The sequence below is a fragment of the Cricetulus griseus genome, chromosome 2, assembly GCF_003668045.3.
Source record: "Cricetulus griseus strain 17A/GY chromosome 2, alternate assembly CriGri-PICRH-1.0, whole genome shotgun sequence".
Taxonomy (NCBI): domain Eukaryota; kingdom Metazoa; phylum Chordata; class Mammalia; order Rodentia; family Cricetidae; genus Cricetulus; species Cricetulus griseus.
This window is the reverse complement of record NC_048595.1, coordinates 80,109,470-80,128,451: the sequence shown is the minus strand read 5'-3', so window position 1 is coordinate 80,128,451 and position 18,982 is coordinate 80,109,470. Positions and strand designations below refer to the sequence as shown.

At 38.6% G+C, this 18,982-nt stretch overlaps 1 protein-coding gene across 1 annotated transcript in view; it reads right to left on the bottom strand.

Moving 5' to 3' along the window:
• Window positions 1-18,982, bottom strand: part of LOC100750695 (astrotactin-2) — a 933,092-nt gene that overhangs the window by 313,647 nt on the left and 600,463 nt on the right. The window contains 1 exon segment of the mRNA XM_027400261.2: window positions 12,736-12,924. Within this exon segment, the coding sequence (XP_027256062.2) occupies window positions 12,736-12,924 (189 nt within the window).

The following is an 18,982-nucleotide window of genomic DNA, read 5'->3' as shown; positions in this document are numbered from 1 at the left end:
CTCTTGTCTTGTGCCTACTAATTAACTGCTCACGTTGACTCCATTGAGCATCTCATGTGACATAAAAATGAATGTTGATTTTGGACTCCTAAAAGCCACCTTTGAGGCACTCCACAAGATTATCATTAATAGTAATTATTCAAACATAAAACCTCAGCCACCGCCCTTGGAGTTTTCTGTATTAATTCACATCCAATGCACTGTGATCCTATCTTTTCACTGGAATTGTTATTAAATACATTTCTATTCAGAGCATCTCCCTGAAATGGAAATATTTCCATAAAAATAATTTTCCCAATATGCATGTGTAGGCTTATTAATGTGAGCTTAGAATAGACTTTTTCATCTAATTTGAAAGAATACAAAGAAAGTAATACCAATAAATTCACATCTCACATAATCAAAAGTATGACAGAATGCACACTATAGCACAACATTTCTAAATAAGCTGGACCTCAATGATACTTGACTTCATGGTAGAAAAATGTTGCTAATATTTGCACATGTTTACAGAGCATTTTAACCACATGTTTTTCTGATCATGTCTCTACTATTGTCCTATAAGGTAGGCACTGTTATGTCCTCTGATTTATTGATAAGCTAATTAAGACTCACAAATGTTATTAGGCCACATACATCCTTGTAGCTAGTAACAGCACCCTTACACCAGTACTTACATAACCTTTTGATTAACTACCTATCCTCTGTCTATGGTACAATAACATCTTCCTGCCACCATTATCGACACTTTTTCTTTCTTAATGGAGTTTGATCCAGGAGTTTGATTCATGTTAAACACTTCCTGTGCTGTTAAGCTATGCCTCCAGCCCTGTCCATCTTCATTTTTTGTTTTTATTTTATTTTATATTCCATCCACAGTTCTCTTTACCATATTTCCTGCCCCCCACCTCCTCCCATCCTCTCAATTCTCCTCTAGCCCAGGCCCAGTCTACTCCTCCTTGTGAGTAAGGGCTCCCATGAAGCATCAACATAGTCTGGAACAATAGGTTAGGGCAGGTCCAGACCCCACTCCCATGCTTTAAGGCTGAGCATGGCATCCCACCATAGGGAGTGAGGTCCAACAAGCTAACTCACGTACTGGGATAATATCATGGTCCTACTGCCACTGAGCATGGCATCCCATCCTAAGGAATGGGCTTCAACAAACTAGCTCACATACCAGGTTTGTATTGTGGTCCTACTGCTAGGGGACCCCAGCTAGTCCAAGCTTCACAACTATCTCCCACATTTGGAGGGCCTAGTTCAGTTCCCTGGCATCTTCACAGTTGTAGTTCTAGAGTTTTTGAGTTTCCAGAAGCTTGGTTCAGCTGTCTCTGTAGATTTTTCCATCATAATCTTGACATTCCTATCTCATACATTCCCCCCTCCCTCTCTTCAGTTGGATTCCCAGAGCTCGGCCTGGTTCTTGGTTGTGGATCTCTGTGTCTGATTAATAGATCCATATCTATTGCCAAGCACAAAACTCAAATCCAAGTGGATCAAGGACCTCAACATAAATCCAACTATGTTGAACCTAACAAAAGAGAAAGTGGGAAGTAGCCTGCAATGCATTGATATAGGAGACCACTATAAAACACCACTAGCACAGACACTGAAAGCAACAACCAATAAATGGGACCTTCTGAAACAGAAAACCTTATGTAAGGCAAAGGACAGTGTCAATAAGACAAAATAACAGGCTACAGAATGGGAAAAGATCTTCACCAACTCCACAGCTGATGGGCACTGAACTCCAAAATTTATAAATAATTCAAGAAACTAGACATCAAAATACAAAACAACACAACTGAAAAGTGGGATAAAAGTTAAACAGAGAATTCTCACCAGAAGAACCTCAAAAGGCCAAAAGACATTTAAGGAAGTCAACATCCTTAGTCATCAGAGAAATACAAATTAAATGAGTCTGAGATACCATCTTACACCTGTCAGAATAGCTAAGATCAAAAATAGTGAGGACACCTTATGTTGGGGAGAATGTGGAGTCAGGTGAAGGCTCCTCCAATGTTGGTGGGAATGAACTTATACAGCCATTTTGGAAAACTGTATGGTGGTTTCTAAGAAAATTGGGAATCAATCTTCCTCAAGACCCTGCAGTCCCATTCTTGGGCATTTAGCCAAAGGAAGCTCAATCATATCACAAGAACATTTGCTCAACTATGTTCATAGAAGCACTATTCATAATAGCCAGAACCTGGAAACAACCTGGATGCCCCTCAACTGAAGAATGGATAGGGAAAATGTGTTACATTTATACAATGGAGTACTACTCAGCTGTAAAAAAATGATGACCTCATGGAATTTCCAGGCAAATGGATGGATTTAGAAAAAAACCATCCTGAGTGTGGTAACGCAAACTCAGGGAAAAAAAAACATGGTATGTATTCACTCACAAGTGGATATTATATGTAAATCAAAGGATAGTTAGACTACAGTCCACTGCTCCAGAGATGCTAGGTATCGAGGAGGACCCTAAGAAGGACATATGGATCACCCTGGGAGGGGAAATTAGATCTGAGGGGCAAACTGGGCGTGGGTGGTTGATAAGGGGAGGAGTGGGGGGATGAGAACAGGAGGGAATGAAATGGCCAAGGCAGGGAGGGGTGCAGTTGAAGAGCAATCAAAGAGACATCTTAATAGAGAGAGCCGCTATGGGCTTAGGGAGAAACCTGGTGCTAGGGTAACTTCCAAGAATCCACAAGGAGGACCACAGCTAAGACTCCTAGAAATAGCAGAGAGGATGCCTGAACTGACCTACCCCTGTAATCAGATTGATAAATATCCCAACTATCACCATAGAGGCCTCATCCAGTAATTGATGGAACCATCTTTCTTCTTAACCTACTTGCTTGATGTTCATATTTATACATCCCCTGTATTGTTATACCCCTGGAACAGTCTTCTACATAGCTAAATGTTTCTGAATCCTCTGAGTCTTGCTCAAAATCTCTTCCCAAGTAGTCTTCCCTGATGCTCTCCCACAATGAAGATGGGGTTTGATGGTGTTACAGAATTATTCCTTAGCCTCCAGACATCATTCCATCATGACCCATAGCACAATGAGTTTAGGCAGTGAGTGATTCATGTATGTGAGAATAAAACCTTTAATTATCACTTTCATCTTGTCATTCCTAGTTCTTAATATGACCCAATATATTACAAGTATTCAAGACAAATTTAACAAATTGGAATAAATGGAAAGGCCAGCTGGAACCTTGGAGTCCAAGTGCATTCCTTTTCATCATACCATCCCATCTCACAATTAAGAAAACAATAACAAATGACTTCTGAGACATGAGCTCTTCTAAGAGTAAGGTAACAAAGATGCCTTAGAGAAAAGGAAATATTATAAAAATTTCAGTGCAGTGGACACCATTTACGAAGGATGCTTAATGCTTGGCCAGGGGGTGGGCTGGCTCATACCTTTGAAGTGTTTATTTATGAAAAACATGGCTAAGTACATTAGTGCATTAGCAGTGTAAACAAGATCATAGGGGGAATGGCAGAAGATACTTAGGAGAACAAACTGCCTGGAGTCACTTTGGAAGCACCCATTATGAACAAACAATCACTGTGCTAATTACAATTGCTCTGCTAATTACAATTACTGTGCTAATTACAATCTATCCTTATCTATTCTGTAGGTTCCCTATGGACTTTTACTTCTGAGTGCTTAGACCAGCCTGAGTTACTGCCTTCATTCCAGTGTAATGAAATTGCACTTCTTCAAAAATTGTCTCTGCTTCAGATGTCTCAATGATTCGGAGAGACTTCCCCCTCCTAGAAAAAGTATGTAGTCAGGGAGTTTGAAGGCAGAACATCTAAAACAAAACGAAAAGATGGGGAAGGAATTGTGTACTGAAGCAACATAACCTTGCTGGTTCTGTTGTTTTAGTACCTTTTACAGGCTGGAGGTGTGGGTTTAGGTTTGTTGGAGAATATTTGAGATACACTATGCACAGTTTGGTATCCTCAGTGAATAACCATGTTCTGTATAATGGAGATGCATGTCCTAAGAAAAACACTTGATACTAAATTAAATGAGATCTCTTTCTTTTTCTCTCAGTATATATAGGAGGAAGATTACAGAGGCTTATTTTTGAATGGATTGCAATTCCATGCACACACACACACACACACACACACACACACACACACACACATGCACGCTTGCATGCATGGTATCTTTACTATCTTTTAATTTTATATGCTCCACAATTAAAGTAGTAGTGTTTGTGGTATGTAATCTTGTCTCAGTATTTTAAAAAGATGAAGATTTTACTTTAACTAGTGCCCACTGTAGTTTGGTTTCTATCTTCTTCCCAGGAGTTTGAATTGTTATCTCTCTGCCTTAAAGTAGGCTACATCTAACTCTTTGCTGTTAACAGTAGCTTTCTGCTGCTTCCAGTAGTGGCTAAAATTGCAGCATGAGCATGTAAAGGTGGTTTGGATCTGAGTCTCAGCTATGGTTCTCCTCCACAGAGCAGGAGCTTCCTTCATGTAAGTGACTACCATATTAGAGCTACTCTCTGAGTATCTGAGTATCCCTGTGCTCATCAGTGAGCAGGTGTATTCCCTGTATTATGCTCTGAGGGCCTACTAGGTAGAAGCAGAAAGCTATCTGCCCTGAGGTTGAAAATTGAAACATATTCTCTGTACTTGGTCAACAAGGAAAGGGTTCTGGGAAAGAGCTTCTATAGGAATCCATTGTTCTATGGTTCATGGGCCTTGAAATGTGGTGCCTAATTTCAGACAGGCAAGTGGAAGAGCAAGAATCCTTCATCTTCAGGCACCATCTAGGCATCTATGCTCTCCACTGAGAATAAAATTTGTCGTCTAACATCTTGCTCTGAAAAGTAGGGTCACAGATCCAGGAGCTCATTGGAAATTCTAATTTTTATGCCCCCATCTAAACCCATTCAAGTAGAGCTTGAATTTTAGGACATTCACCGAATGACTAATATGCAAATAAAAGTTTCAGAAGCACTGGTATAATCTGTATGTTCTGAATCCTAGGGGGATAAATGGAAGATTCCTAGTTTTAGGAATGGTTTTTCAGGCATACTATTGATGGTGGATATTATATGCTTTATAGATCTCAGAAATGCATGTGACTTAAGATCATATGCTCATATATATATATATATATATATATATATCTGACCATATACACATATCTGATCATATACACACATATACACATCTGAATACTGTAGACTAGTTAAGAGTGGGGGCCCGAAACTGGCTCCACTGCTTATAGGCTGTGTGATTTTTGATAGTATGCCATGCATTACCATTCGCGGCTTACCTACTCATATCAGAAAGTGTAATAAGTAGCCGCGGTTTATTGCTCAGTGGTGTAGTACCTGCTCTGCATTCAAAGGACCTGGAGACTCATGGACCAAAAAAATTTAGAAGAAAATAATATAATTGCTATATTACTCTTTCTATAGTTCATGGGAGAAATATCTACCTATGCTATTAACAAACAGACATTGACAATAGTAGAAAATATGTTTGTACAATATCAGTTATGAACAAGGGAATTAAAATGGATCTGAGGGTGTGGTAAGTCTGTAACAGTGAAAGGGAAGCAGGAAGTGAGCAAAACTGATGTGCAGTGCAGCTTGTTTCCGTGGACTTCCCCCCCACCCCCCGTAACCTATGCCATGGCTAGACTCATCATCTAATATTTTCAATAGCATGCTGGAAGGTAGGAAGCAATTCATCACTATTCAGCATCAAATTTCATCATACACCATACACACACACACACACACACACACACACACACCTGAATCCCACATCCTGATGAGATGTATTTCACTGTAGGACATTCACACAAAAACAAAAGGGTCACAGATTAAATAACACATTCAAGGTATTTATTTTTTTCCCAAACAAGGCTGTCTTCAGCACTCCGGGAGGAAGCACTGAACTTCTATTCTTTCCAACTAACCCATCAGCAAGCTCACAGGTTTACCTCACATAGATGCCCTCAGCACAAAAGGCAGTGCTTCTGCTTCTGCCGTGACAATTTCATGTAACATTCACTAATATGTGTTCACTCAGTAATGTGTGTGCACTCATTATATATGTACACATTTGTAATATGTGTGTGCATTCATTAGTGTGTGCAGTCATTTATATATGTGTGCATTTGTAATATGTGTGTCCATTAATGTGTGAGCACTCATTAATATCTGTGTGTATGAATTCATTAAATATATGAGTTGGGTGGGTAAGAGTTGAGAGGATGACTCTAGCCCCAGCACCAATCCCAAACTAACTGAATCATGTAATTCATTATTGTATACACATTTGTATACACATGAGAGAAAGATGCTTTCCTGCCCGTCACTGAGTTTTTAAAATTGTTTCTAAGGCACAAACTAATGCATTTTGACATATATATATATATATATATATATATATATATATATATGCCTGTGTATGTGTGTATGTCTTTTAAAACTATGTATGCATATGTGTGTGTATTATATAAAATCAGTTTTTTTTTACCTCATGAACAAAATCCCTTTACTACTGTAGTAAGAAGTTTTGAGAGTCAAGTTACCTACAATATCTAAGAAATACTTATAATAGCAATGGCTGCTTCCTGGTGATAATTACATGGTAGTGTTATCATTTTCATAGCCTAAGTACTACAAGGGGATGGCAAACCCATAATTAAGGAGGAATCTTAGGCAAATGTCCGCGCTCATATATGATTCTGCATGAACTTGGTGCTATTTCTGGGTAGTGGATGCTCCCATGCCTGGTAGCCCTACAACAGAGTTCACAGAAGTTACTGAAGGGTTTTTCAGTCAGACCAGATTCCCACATTCCAGAGTGACTAGGATCCCTGTCAGGCAGTGAGAAAAGTGATATAATGGACACTGAAACACTTTCCTACCCATCACTGAGGTTTTGAAATTGATTGTTTCTAAGGCACAAACTAGTGCATTTTGACTTACATCCATTTCCTTTTGTGAAGGCAAATTAATGGCCACTTCCTAATAGGTACTGAAAAAAAAATCAAACAATATACTATGTCAGATAGGACAAGACATATAAAAGCTACATACATACTTAAAGAGGGGGAGAAACAGGAAAGAGGGTAAAGAAAAAGAAAGATCCAGAAATGGAATATACAATTAACTATCTCTCAGGAAAAAGTGAGGGAAAATAAGACAGTTCAGAACAGCTTTGGAGGCCACTTCATCTGATGCGACTCAGTCTTCTCACACATGTAGCAAGTCAGCATTGCTAACCACGAAGGACCAGCTTTTCTCAAATTCTTAAAGAGAGCCCTTCTGTCTCACACAGCGTGGGTGGGTGGGTGGTGGCAGAATTCTGAAATCCTACCTCTTACCCAAAACTCTCTTCTTTTGCTATGTGATAAGCAGACCAGATTGGAAACTGCCTTGCTAGCAAATCTCTCATGAACCCATGTTTTTCACAGGTCATTATTGAAGGTCTGTGACTAAATGTCTGTCACCAAAAGGACTGAATGCCTTATTTTTTGTGAGACTTTTTAGAAAATCTACCATTGTAATTTGCTCAGCCCTGTTCTTAAGCAACCTGTCCTCTGCCATTTCTAAGATTCCTGGCTCAATAATAGTTCCTGACTGATGTTTATCTAAATCTTCACAAGCTATGACCCAAGCTGACCTTTCTTCCTTATTGCAATGAAATAGGATGGATAGAAGAGGTTTGGAGTAAAAACAACAAACAAATAAAAAAACATTAAATGCCATCAACTTTATGAGTTTATCTCACTTTCACAGGTCTGCTGATTCCCACACTGATCAAGAGCTAAGGGAAGGAGGAAGCAGATAGCATCTCTGCCTGGATCATTAAGACCAGTGCTGCACCAAAAGGGATTAGAAAGAAAGCCGGACCACTGGCTGGGTTTAGGGGCAATTCTGATGTGAGATCATCGGCTCTTCCCATTTTCACAGCACTTGACATTTTCGCCGAAAGCTTCTATGTCCATTCCCGTCCATTTGAACCGGATTCTTAATCTCTCTCAGAAACAAGCAGTCTCTTAATGCGAGCCTCTCACAGTCTCTTGGGAGAAACCATATTTCAACTGCCATATGAACACAATGTCCTTCTTTCTTTGCCATTCCTTCTTTTTTAAATTCAACCCTTCCAGCCTACAGACTGTCCCTACTCCCTCACTGTTTTTTTTTTTTATTTTTTGTCTCCCTCCTCATTTCTTCAGCTCTTTATAAAGTTGTCACCTTTCTTTAGTTGCTTCTGGGCTTGCCTTTATTGTCCCCATCTTTGCTTCTTCCACAGCTCTCTTTGTGAGTCTGACCTCTTTTCTCCACTCATTTCCCTCACTCTCATTCTTTTGTCCCACTGTACGGGGCTTACACTATGCTTACTACTCACACATTGTACACAACCTTGTCCTGGCAGGGATTTATATATTCTTTAGGGACAGACTGCAGCCTACATACAGCAGCTTGAAAGTTGGAGCCTCCTATTCGTGGCCTTTGCCTAAGATATCCCATGAGTAGTGAACCTGGCATTCTCCCATGATGTCTGGCTTCTGACTGTGCACAGTAGGGGTAGAAACACATGCTGCCCCCAACACATGATAATGCAGGATATGAGAACAGTGCATATTCTCTTCTTTTCAGGACTTGAAATAAAAGAGATCAGTGGTCTGAGAGTTAGGAATCTAAATTTCAGTTCCAGAGAAGTCTAAAATGGTGGTAAATACCAACATACAAATATCCATCTGTCTATGCATCGAAAGGTTAGGCCTCAACAAGTCTGGCTTTATGCACTCCTTTGATTCAGAATTAACTTAAAAGTATTTTGCAAAGCAATCCAGGTTCTTCTTTTGGGGGTTTATCCAGGGAGGTGCCAGGTGTGCTCATATCCAGAGGAGCAGCAAGGAGAACAAGGCAGAGCTGTGCTGTCACGTGGACACACTGTAGCCAGAACAGATATGGATATCTCAGGCTAGGCAGTTGTCAGAAAAGGAAGCATATGGCAGGACGGCTGGTGGAAGTGCCTGCTGGATACTCTCTAAGCTGGACCAGAGATTACTTGGAAGAAGAATGGGAGGAAGGAGGAGGAGGTGAGAAATGACAACTGCCTTTGATGGGGGAAAAAAAAAACTTGACAGCTTCTGGATCCAACTGGACACAGTAGCCCCTGCCTCTCTTCTCTTCAGGACTTAGCAACTTTGTACCCATTTAGGTATTTTGTTTGAATTAACTTAATCTTCATAAAATAGAATAAAAACTAACACATTTGATGATTTCTCATGGGTCAGGCACTCCAGTAGTTACCATGAGAAATCAACCAGCATCCAACAGGTGAGGGGCTTATCACTGTAACTGGCACCTGATAAAGTGCCCCCATTAATCACAAGGCAGAAGAATTATGCTTGTTATGGGGCTGAGATATGCATCCAAGTGTACCTGGGGTCCATTTCCTGATCTCTTCCCAAGCATCTATATATCTGGGACTTTCCAGACCCTTTCTTAGACAGGAAAATGTCCTTATAGCTGTCTCTGAAGATGCACTGTTCTTTGTTACCCTTTCAAACTCCAGTTTCCAAGCCCTGTCCTCACCAATATTCTTTATTTTTCCTTCTAATTCCCCTTAAAAGGCTTCATGCGACTACTCTGAGGAAAATACAGGATTTTCTTTGAATGCTGCTTTATGAATTAAAATTTGCTTTTATTCTTCAATTGTGCATGTCATCTCTTATGCTTGTAATTTTCTTCCTCAAAGGGAAGGGGTAATTTATTTGTTTTTTCCCCTATTGGATTATAACCAGCATTATTCTATCCATCATGATACTCAAGACACTTTGTAAACTGCTAAAATTATGGAAAGATAGTTTTATACAATCTCAGCTTTAAGTAATAGTTCATATAGAGAGTTCTTTAATTTCTTCTACAGACTCTCCAATGAAATTGCATTGAGCTTTGGTTTGAACACCTGAGCAGTGAAAAGAACTGAGAATTAGAGGCTAAGAATATTAAAACTTACACTGAGGCTGCCAATCATTTGTTTTACTCTTGAATTCTCTTTCATTTCTTCCCTTCCTTTGCAACTATTCACTGGACCTCACAATTTTCTTTTTAAATCCCTTTTCTCTCTGATATAATTTCTATCATCTTTAGTTGAAGCCTGCAACACATTCAATCATATAGCTTCCACAACAGACACCTGATTGACACCCCTATTTTCACACTCTTCCACATAGCCTACTTTGCACACACCCTCCAGTGGGGTTGAAAATGCAATTTATTCATTGCATACTCCCCTCCTTGCATGATTTAAGAGTTCCCCCATGCTTGTTAGAAAATAGACTTGGTCTGACACACCCTCAGGCTCGCCTCAGATTCATCTAAGAATTTAGTTATTCCTAAATCTTCCTCCTCAACAACACTCTCATTTCCCGATACTCGGAAACTTGTTCCCTTCTTAGAATAATTATCTTCTATTGAAGCCATTTCCAGTGCTAAGTTCTACTTATCTTCCAAGTATTAGTTAAGTGATACTTGATATCAGCAGTCAACTCTAATCCATACTATTGTTACTAACCCAACAAAGGCACACTTAAAACACTATTCAAACCTTAGTAAATTCCATTTACTAAGGATTAATTGTTAATTGTTTAAACACACAAGGTCCCTGTGTCAATTATATCTAAGTGCCAAGGCATCTGATATCATGGAGTCTCATTTTTTATTATATCCTTAATAAGAAGTTTGGCACCTCTGGTGGTTTGAATAGGAATGGCCCCCATAAGCTCAAAGATTTCAATGCTTGGTACTATTAGGGGATGTGACCTTGTTGGAGTAGGTGTGGCCTTGTTGGAGGGAATATGTCACTGAGAGTGGACTTTTAGTTTCAAGTGTTCATGCCAGGCCCATTTTCTCTCTCTCTCTCTCTCTCTCTCTCTCTCTCTCTCTCTCTCTCTCTCTCTCTCTCTCTTTCTCTCTCTCTCTCTCCTTGCACCCTGGCGATCCAAATGTGGCTCCTTTTCCAGCACAATGTTTTTGTGAGCACCACCATAAATCCTGCCATGATAATAATGTAATAAACCTCTAAGAGTGTAAGACATCCCCAATTAAATGTTTCTCCTTCATAAGAGATGCTTTGATCATGGTGTCTCTTCACTGCAATAGAACTTTGACTAAGACAGTACCTGAGAAAAGCAGCTATCCAGAGACCATGCTGTGACCACAAAGATAAATACTTCCATTTCCATTCTCATTCTCTAAAATGGGAGGTGAGGAGGTGTATTGAATTAAAAGACAAGAGCAAAGATTTGGAGTCACACTTACACCTGATTCTGAACCCTACCTGCCAGTGACTCTAGTTACTCAGTTTTCTGGTACTAACTCTTGAATAATAAAAGGGAATGTGAGGCCACTCAAAAATGTTCTAATTCACCAAAGTGGCAGTGTCTGCGATCTCTATTTTTCTAGAAAGGAGGTTTATTTGAAGTTATTTTAAATTTCTGTTTCCCATTTGTGGAAAGGAAATAGCAGGGCTATACACATTAATAGATGATGGAGTGCTGAAATACTTGAGGCATATGCTGAATTAATGTTAATGACAATATCATTGCTATTAACAGTAAGAGTGGAGAAAAGATTGGCAAAATGATAGTGAGAAGTAATGGTATTTGTGATATCAAAAACAGTGGAGATGAGTGTTAACATAGGCTAATTCTTAATGAAAAATGGCCACATTGACATTCCCACTATAATGGTTGCTTCTAATAATAAGATGATGGATGTGATGATGATATATTGCTGCTGATTCTTATGGTCTCTACAGTGATAAGGGGGGCTCTGCTTTGTAATAATAGCTTACTCCTATTTTCATGGGTATTTATCTAAAATTATGGGCCCTTTTGCTGTTTTAAGAAAATCTACTTTTCCACATGGATCAAGTCTTCTCACTCTATCTTCATAGAGGCCTTTAGGAAAGTGTAAATAAATCCCATCCAAGTCCATCCTTTCTGAATGACCTTGGTTTCTTCAGCTGTCCAAGGAAACTCTTCGCATAAATCCCAAATGCTGAGTCTTTGTAAAACCGAGCCAAACCAAGCCATTGTTCTCTTCTTTCTCATTGAATGAGTGTTTCTTTTAATTACCCATGTACTACTGAATCACTGACAAGGAAAAAGTCTTTATCACGTTACTAGTTAACAAACAATTTCTAAGTAGCTCTACTGAGATTTGAGGAGCATGTATATGCACATGTAGATAGACAAATAGAGAGGGAGAAAGTGGACAGTGAGGGAGACAGGTACTTTAGGAGCATTCTGGAAAATGTTAATACAGAATGTTTCTAGGTGATAAGATTTTTATTCTATAATTCACTAAATGTCTATATTTTTGAAATTTCACAATAACATCTATAGGATACTTAGGTTTCAATAGACTGAAGGATTAATTAAATTTTTAAAAATTCTATTAAGTGTACTAAGAGGATGATTTAAGATTGTAATTAAAATATGTTAGAGAAATAAAAGAACAGAAGGGTAGAAGAAGTTTTAGGTCAGTGTAAAGGTATCTGACAGAATACATTCTGATGACTTCTAATTTTCCTTGAATGGTATTAGTCAACATGACAGGTTTCTGTTCCATGTCATCCATACTTTCTTCCGCAGCCCAGACTCTGTGCCAGGGACTATATATGTGCAAGCAAGCACCTATCCCATACCTGAAGGTCATTTGGAAGACTTGGCCTTGATTTACATGCTGGGTCCTGTTGTTGTAACCATGTAGCATCTCTCCAAAGAGGGTGTCATTGAATTTGGAGTCAGGTTTGAGGCACTTAGGTCCCTCGCAGACATCCGAGAGCATTAGACAGGATTTGCCATCAGGAGCCAGCTTGTACTCTTCCACACATCTGCATGACAAAACAGCCAAGAGTTAACTCTACATGCTCGCTATCCCTATGGATGTGACCTAAAACCAAGGCCTCCTTTGCCTAAAAAATGGTCAGAGTATAAGCATGGAGAGAGCTATTTTGGTTGAAATCTATCTAGGGCACAGGTGTCTGGAGAGAAGCACATTAATCCTGAAAATGGATAAAATCAGAGAATGTCATTTGTGACATTTTAAAGGAGTCAAGGGGGACACTGGCATGCACATCCATACATAAAGTAGATGTAAAAGCAGTTTTCTATGAACACAGAGTTTAAAAGCACAACAACCAATTCACAGGGAATTATCAACTAGTTTCTCAAATAAGAATCTATTCCCTGTGTATCTGTCAACCAAGGTTGAATACAGTAGAAAAAAAAAATTCAAGTTTGTTTTGCCCTTGTAACAAAAATAACCCATCAGGATCATGGACAGTACACATAGTTACAAAAACAACCTCTGTTCCATTATCACTGTTAGTAGTCTCCCCTGGTCTCTCGGTGTCTGACAGCCAGATGAGCCCTTGACATGTCTTTGAAGCAGGGGTGGGCTCCTGTGTGTTCCAAACAGACATCTGAATGGAAAGTAGGAATAAGGTTTCCCATTTAAAGATGTATGCAGTGGAAAGTGGTTTTCTTATACAACAATGGAGTAGTAGGGTGGAGGATAGAAGATAGAGAGAGGGGAATGGAGGTCGCTATACCTGAAAATTAACATAGAAACTAGCAATATTTGAATATACACAATTTCTTGGTTCTTTTGTAATTGTGTACACAGAAAACCTGTGCATAAATTAACAATCAGGCAAAGAGAATAAGCTACATAATTGGAGAAACCTGGACAAATGTATTATTTGCTGTTGGGGCCTGTGAACATGAGAAAGTCACTTAACTTCTTTGGTCCCCAGGGAGGCACTCTCATCTGACCATAATTCACTAGTGTACCATGGAATCACATGATATGTTGACTACAAAAATGAGACTTTAATGAAACTGTCAAATTCATTACAGTAGTAGCAATCATGTGGTATTTCTATATATTAAGTCTGTCCTATCCACTAAGAAATACATATGTTAATTTTAACACAATGAGTAAAATTAATATTATCCCACCTGTTGAACACATTAGCAAAAGAAGGATTCAAAGATGAAACATATTATAGAAGGGTATATAAAGGGTCAAAGCTGGTGTTCAAGTTATCATTTTTTTTCTAAACAGGGTTTCCCAGTGGTTTTGGATGCTGTCCTGGAACTAGCTCTTGTAGACCAGGCTGGTCTCGAGCTCACAGAGATCCTCCTGCCTCTGCCTCCTGAGTGCTGGGATTAAAGGCTAGTGCCACCACTGCATGTTTTGCAAACCCAGTGTTCCCCTAATCTAGTATTTTCTATGTACACTGAGCCTGGTTAGAGTGTTACATATGAAGCATCATGCAGCATACACTCCTTTATGGTTCCTCCCAAAGACAGTAGAGATTACTTAAATTTGACTGTAAGATGACTCAGGAATTCACAGTACAAGTTAGTCTCTGGGGAGTTGTTTGGATGGAAAATGCAGCCATGGTACTGAACTTGTAGCTGATGGATGCCGGAAAATGTAGCTATGTTTCTGGAAGGTAGTTGAAGGCAGAAAGTACACAAGTTGCATTGACAACTTGGCTCAAGATCACTCTAGTGAAAAGCCAGGATATTCTAATGCATAAAGTCGGCTGTCACTCTTTCATGATTTCCCTCTGGTTGTCCAGTGTATTGTGTTGATGCTTTGGTGACCTGTCTAAATGTCACAATTTCTTCTCCAAAGTTCAGCAGGGAGCTCTCAGAAAGAGGCCTCATCCAGGATTCTTGCTGAAGTCAATTCCCCACCTGCCATCTTTTTCATATCTATTAGATACAAGTAAATCCTGCTCAACAGTTTCAGCACTAGTGAACTGACTGGCTACCAGAGTGCAGAACATATAGCAAGTGCTCCATAAAGTCTAATTGCACCCATTATCCCTGAAGGCTCACAGTCAATATGAAGAAATGGTTTACTTAGTAAACTGGGTAGGATTTATTCTCTGTAACTTTCTTTACCCATTCATATACACATACACCTGTGCAGCTGTGATTAAATATATGATTGTAGTAAATGTGTAAACAGAATCAAAATATATAAAGTAAAATGTGGAACTTTTTTCTACTCATTATTTCCTGAACTACTGTCATCACTATTATCTCTTATATATCCTGTTAAAATGTTTCCAACTCATTTAAATACATATTTACATATGAATATCATATATAATATACATAGATATGCAAACACAAACATATGGTTGGTTATATATATGTAAAATTCACAAAATATTTTCATAAGATATGCATTTGTAGCTAATATTGTTAAAGATTTTTTTCAAGCCAGTGATTTATGGATCTGTCTTTAAAATGGTTATTTGGCACTGCACAGTACAAATGTACTATAATGCTTTTAACTAATTTTTATTGATGGGCACTTTGGCCATTTGTAGCTATTTGTTATTGCAAATACTGCCAGAATGAAGATATTTATAGATATATCACTGTGCACATGTGTGTATTCTGTAAGACAGAGTCTTAGAAGAGGGATTGCTGGGTCAATGGTTTATGAATTTTAATATTTTGATAGATATACTAAATGGCCATTTGTAGAGGCTCTACCAGTTTACAGAACCATCATTGATAAATGAGGGACTTGATTTTTCAGCATCATCCATGTTCATTATTTTCATTCTGCGATGGGAAAGATAACTAACTCATTCCTCTTTGGATTTGCATTTCCCTGATGCTGCAGCCTTTTCTATTTTGATATTTGTGCTTTGACTATTTTCCTGTTGTATCTGTCCCTTCCTCATTGGTTTGTACATGCAGTGTATGTTTTCTGGATGGTAACTCTGTACTGTTGATATATTTTCAAACTTTCTTCTACTCTAGTCTTATGTTTTAATCTTGAATTTGATGTCACAGAACCTTTGTGAACTGAGTATTTTGCAATGTTTAGAAAGCCACAGGATAATGCAATTGTCTTTTTGTATATTAAGTTAGTATTTTTAACATTTTACCATTTTTCACTACCTCACATTCATGGATTTTATTTTGTGAGTGGTAGGGCAATTATTTCACTTTCTTTTTTATATTTTGAGAATTCCAAGCATATATATGATGTGTTTATTTCTAATCTACCCCTTTAGAATTAGTTCTTTGAAATCAACAACTTTAAAAATGGCTAGACAATCACCAGAAGGGTTCATCCATTCACCAGTTGAGTTGAAATGTCATCTTTATTATATAGTATGTATGAATGTAAAGAAGGCGTTCACAGTTGAGTTTGTTTTATATTTAATATCTCTATATTACTAAAATGGGTGTTCATGAGCCATCCAACATGAACGCTTTGAATCAAACTCATATCCTCTTAGACATCTCTCCAGCCACGGATGGAAATTGCTTATTCCGTGTCAGCGAAAGCATCTTGCACCCTCTACACTGTGTTCTCTTCTTGGTCATGCTCCATAGCGTCACACACACACACACACACACACACACGCACGCACGCACGCACGCATATGCTTCCCTTGTAATTGAGTGGAGGACCCATGCCATTGTAGTCTGTACAGTGGTATCTGCATGGAACAGAGAGTCATTGCTATAGTTAACCTATTCAGAGTATACTGTGTTTTTAGTTTCCATATCCTTTGATATGGGTTTTTTGAAGAACATATGTTACTGATAAATACTATACAATGGATGGGAGCCACCAAATAAAAGATTACATGTTTATGCGTGCTTCTGGTTTGGTGGAGGGTTAATTTTTTACAGCAAGAAAGCTTATCTCATCCTATTACAGCAACATCATGATTTAGAATCTTCCAATTGAGAAACACAGTTTTCATGTCTATTCATCAAGTATCTTTTAAAAAGACTTTCACTGAACTCTCAAATTGTTTTATGATAAGATTTTTGGTTATGGGAATATTCACAGAATTTATACTTTCAAGATTATAATTGTGTAACTTGCATATTTTGGATCCAAGCCAATAAAGTTTCAATTTTAGCTTTTCCTCAGAAGCTGTGTAACCTTGGAAAAACTGTCAGTCTCTGTGTACCACTTTTGCTCATCTATAATGAAGTGCTTGACTTATAGAGCCACTGTTCCAGTGAAATGTTATCAGGCTTGTATGTCAAAAGTTTCTATTATCTTAATCTTTTACATTTCAGGAAGGTCATACTTAGGTTTTCTACTACCACGAGAGACCACTATAACTAAAATAACTTGGGGAAGAAAGGATTTTTTTAGCTTTACAATTTAGGTCCTGTTTTGTCACCAGAGAAGTTAGGCAAGAACTGACTGCTCTGGAAGGATACTGCTTACTGGCTTCTCCTCATGGCTTTCTCAGTTTGTTTTCTCATAGTCTACATGAAAACTTTTCCAGAGATGGCATCATCTACTGTGGAATAGGCCCTCCCACAGAAAAAAAAAATATACAAAAATGCCCCCATGGATTTGGACAGGCCAATCTGATGGAGGCAATTCCTTAACAGATGTGTGCCCTCTCACCAGATGATTCCAGTTTTTGTCAAATTGGCAAAACAACTGACCAGAACAAGAAATGTGATCACTTTTCACTTATATTTTCTTGTTATTTATTTTGTGATTTGATTTTGGTTCAATCAAACTATTTAGTTCTAATATATCTAACAGAATTTCCTAGGTGTATGGCCACATATTTGCGTATCAGGGTTATAGAAAAAGGTGGAAATTTGTCCTTTTTGTTTCTTTAACTTATACATATTTAGCTGTCTTGATTCTACATTTTCTGCCTGTTTCAATTTTCTACACATTCATGACTCCAACTTGGAATTTATGTTTTCTAAGGCTATGATACATTTTGTCATGGTTTTCATGTGTCTTGCTGTAACATTGTACACTATATTCTCATTAAATCTTTTTGTCTTTAATGGGGCTACAGTTCTGTCCTTTGTTTAATTTGTTCCTTTCTAATGTATTTATTTGTGATGCCCCACTGCCCCTTTAAATAAGCTTTCTACATTTTAATGATGTGTCTTTTCCTTGTCCTATTCCATTTACTTATCCTTTTTATTTGTGTCACTTCTTTCCTACTGCTTTCTTTATTTCATTTTACAATGTTGGCTTTTTTTTCTGAATCCTTCTGGTTCCTTAGAAAATTCCATGGAGCTTCTGCCTGCAGCTTTGCCTCAATGCTGCCTGCCTGAAATGCGGCTCTCTTTCTTCTAAGGAGGGTCATTTCAGACTTGCATTTCATACCCAGATAGTACTTAGATATTAGCTTCTTATTCTCTCCCCATCCTCTCTTCCCCCTCTTCTATTCTCCTTCCTCTGTCTTCTTTCCTCCCTCCCCCCTCCCTTCGCCACTCACACACACACACACACACACACACACACACACACACACACACACACACACACACACACACACACACACAGAGAGAGAGAGAGAGAGAGAGAGAGAGAGAGAGAGAGAGAGAGAGAGACAGAGAGAGAGACAGAGAGAGAGAGAGAGGACAACCTCAGGTGTTAATCTACACCTTCCATCATGCTTGAGAGAAGGTCTCTTGTTGTTGTTGGTCATTGTCTATTCCAGGCTAGGTAGCCCTTGAGTTTTTGAGATTCTCCTTCTTGTCTCATTGGAAGGGCAGGAGGAATACAGACAAGCCAAGCGATACTGTGCCAGGCTTTATGCAGGTTCTGGAAATCTAAACTCAGACCCTCCACTGAGACATCTCCATGTAACAGAAGACAGGATGCTATTGTGGTTTTTTCTTAAATTTCTAAATAGATATGTTTCCTCTTCACTGTTAATTCATAATAGTATAGGATCTCAGTCTGGGAAAGTAGCATGTATAATCTACTTTGGAAAATTCATTGAGATTTCACACTAGCTTACTTAAGGGAGACACAGGTATCAAGTTTAGATTTTGGAGCTAATTACTCCTGAGTTCAAGTAGAGGTTGTGCTATCACCATCTATATGGCCTGATCATGTCTATT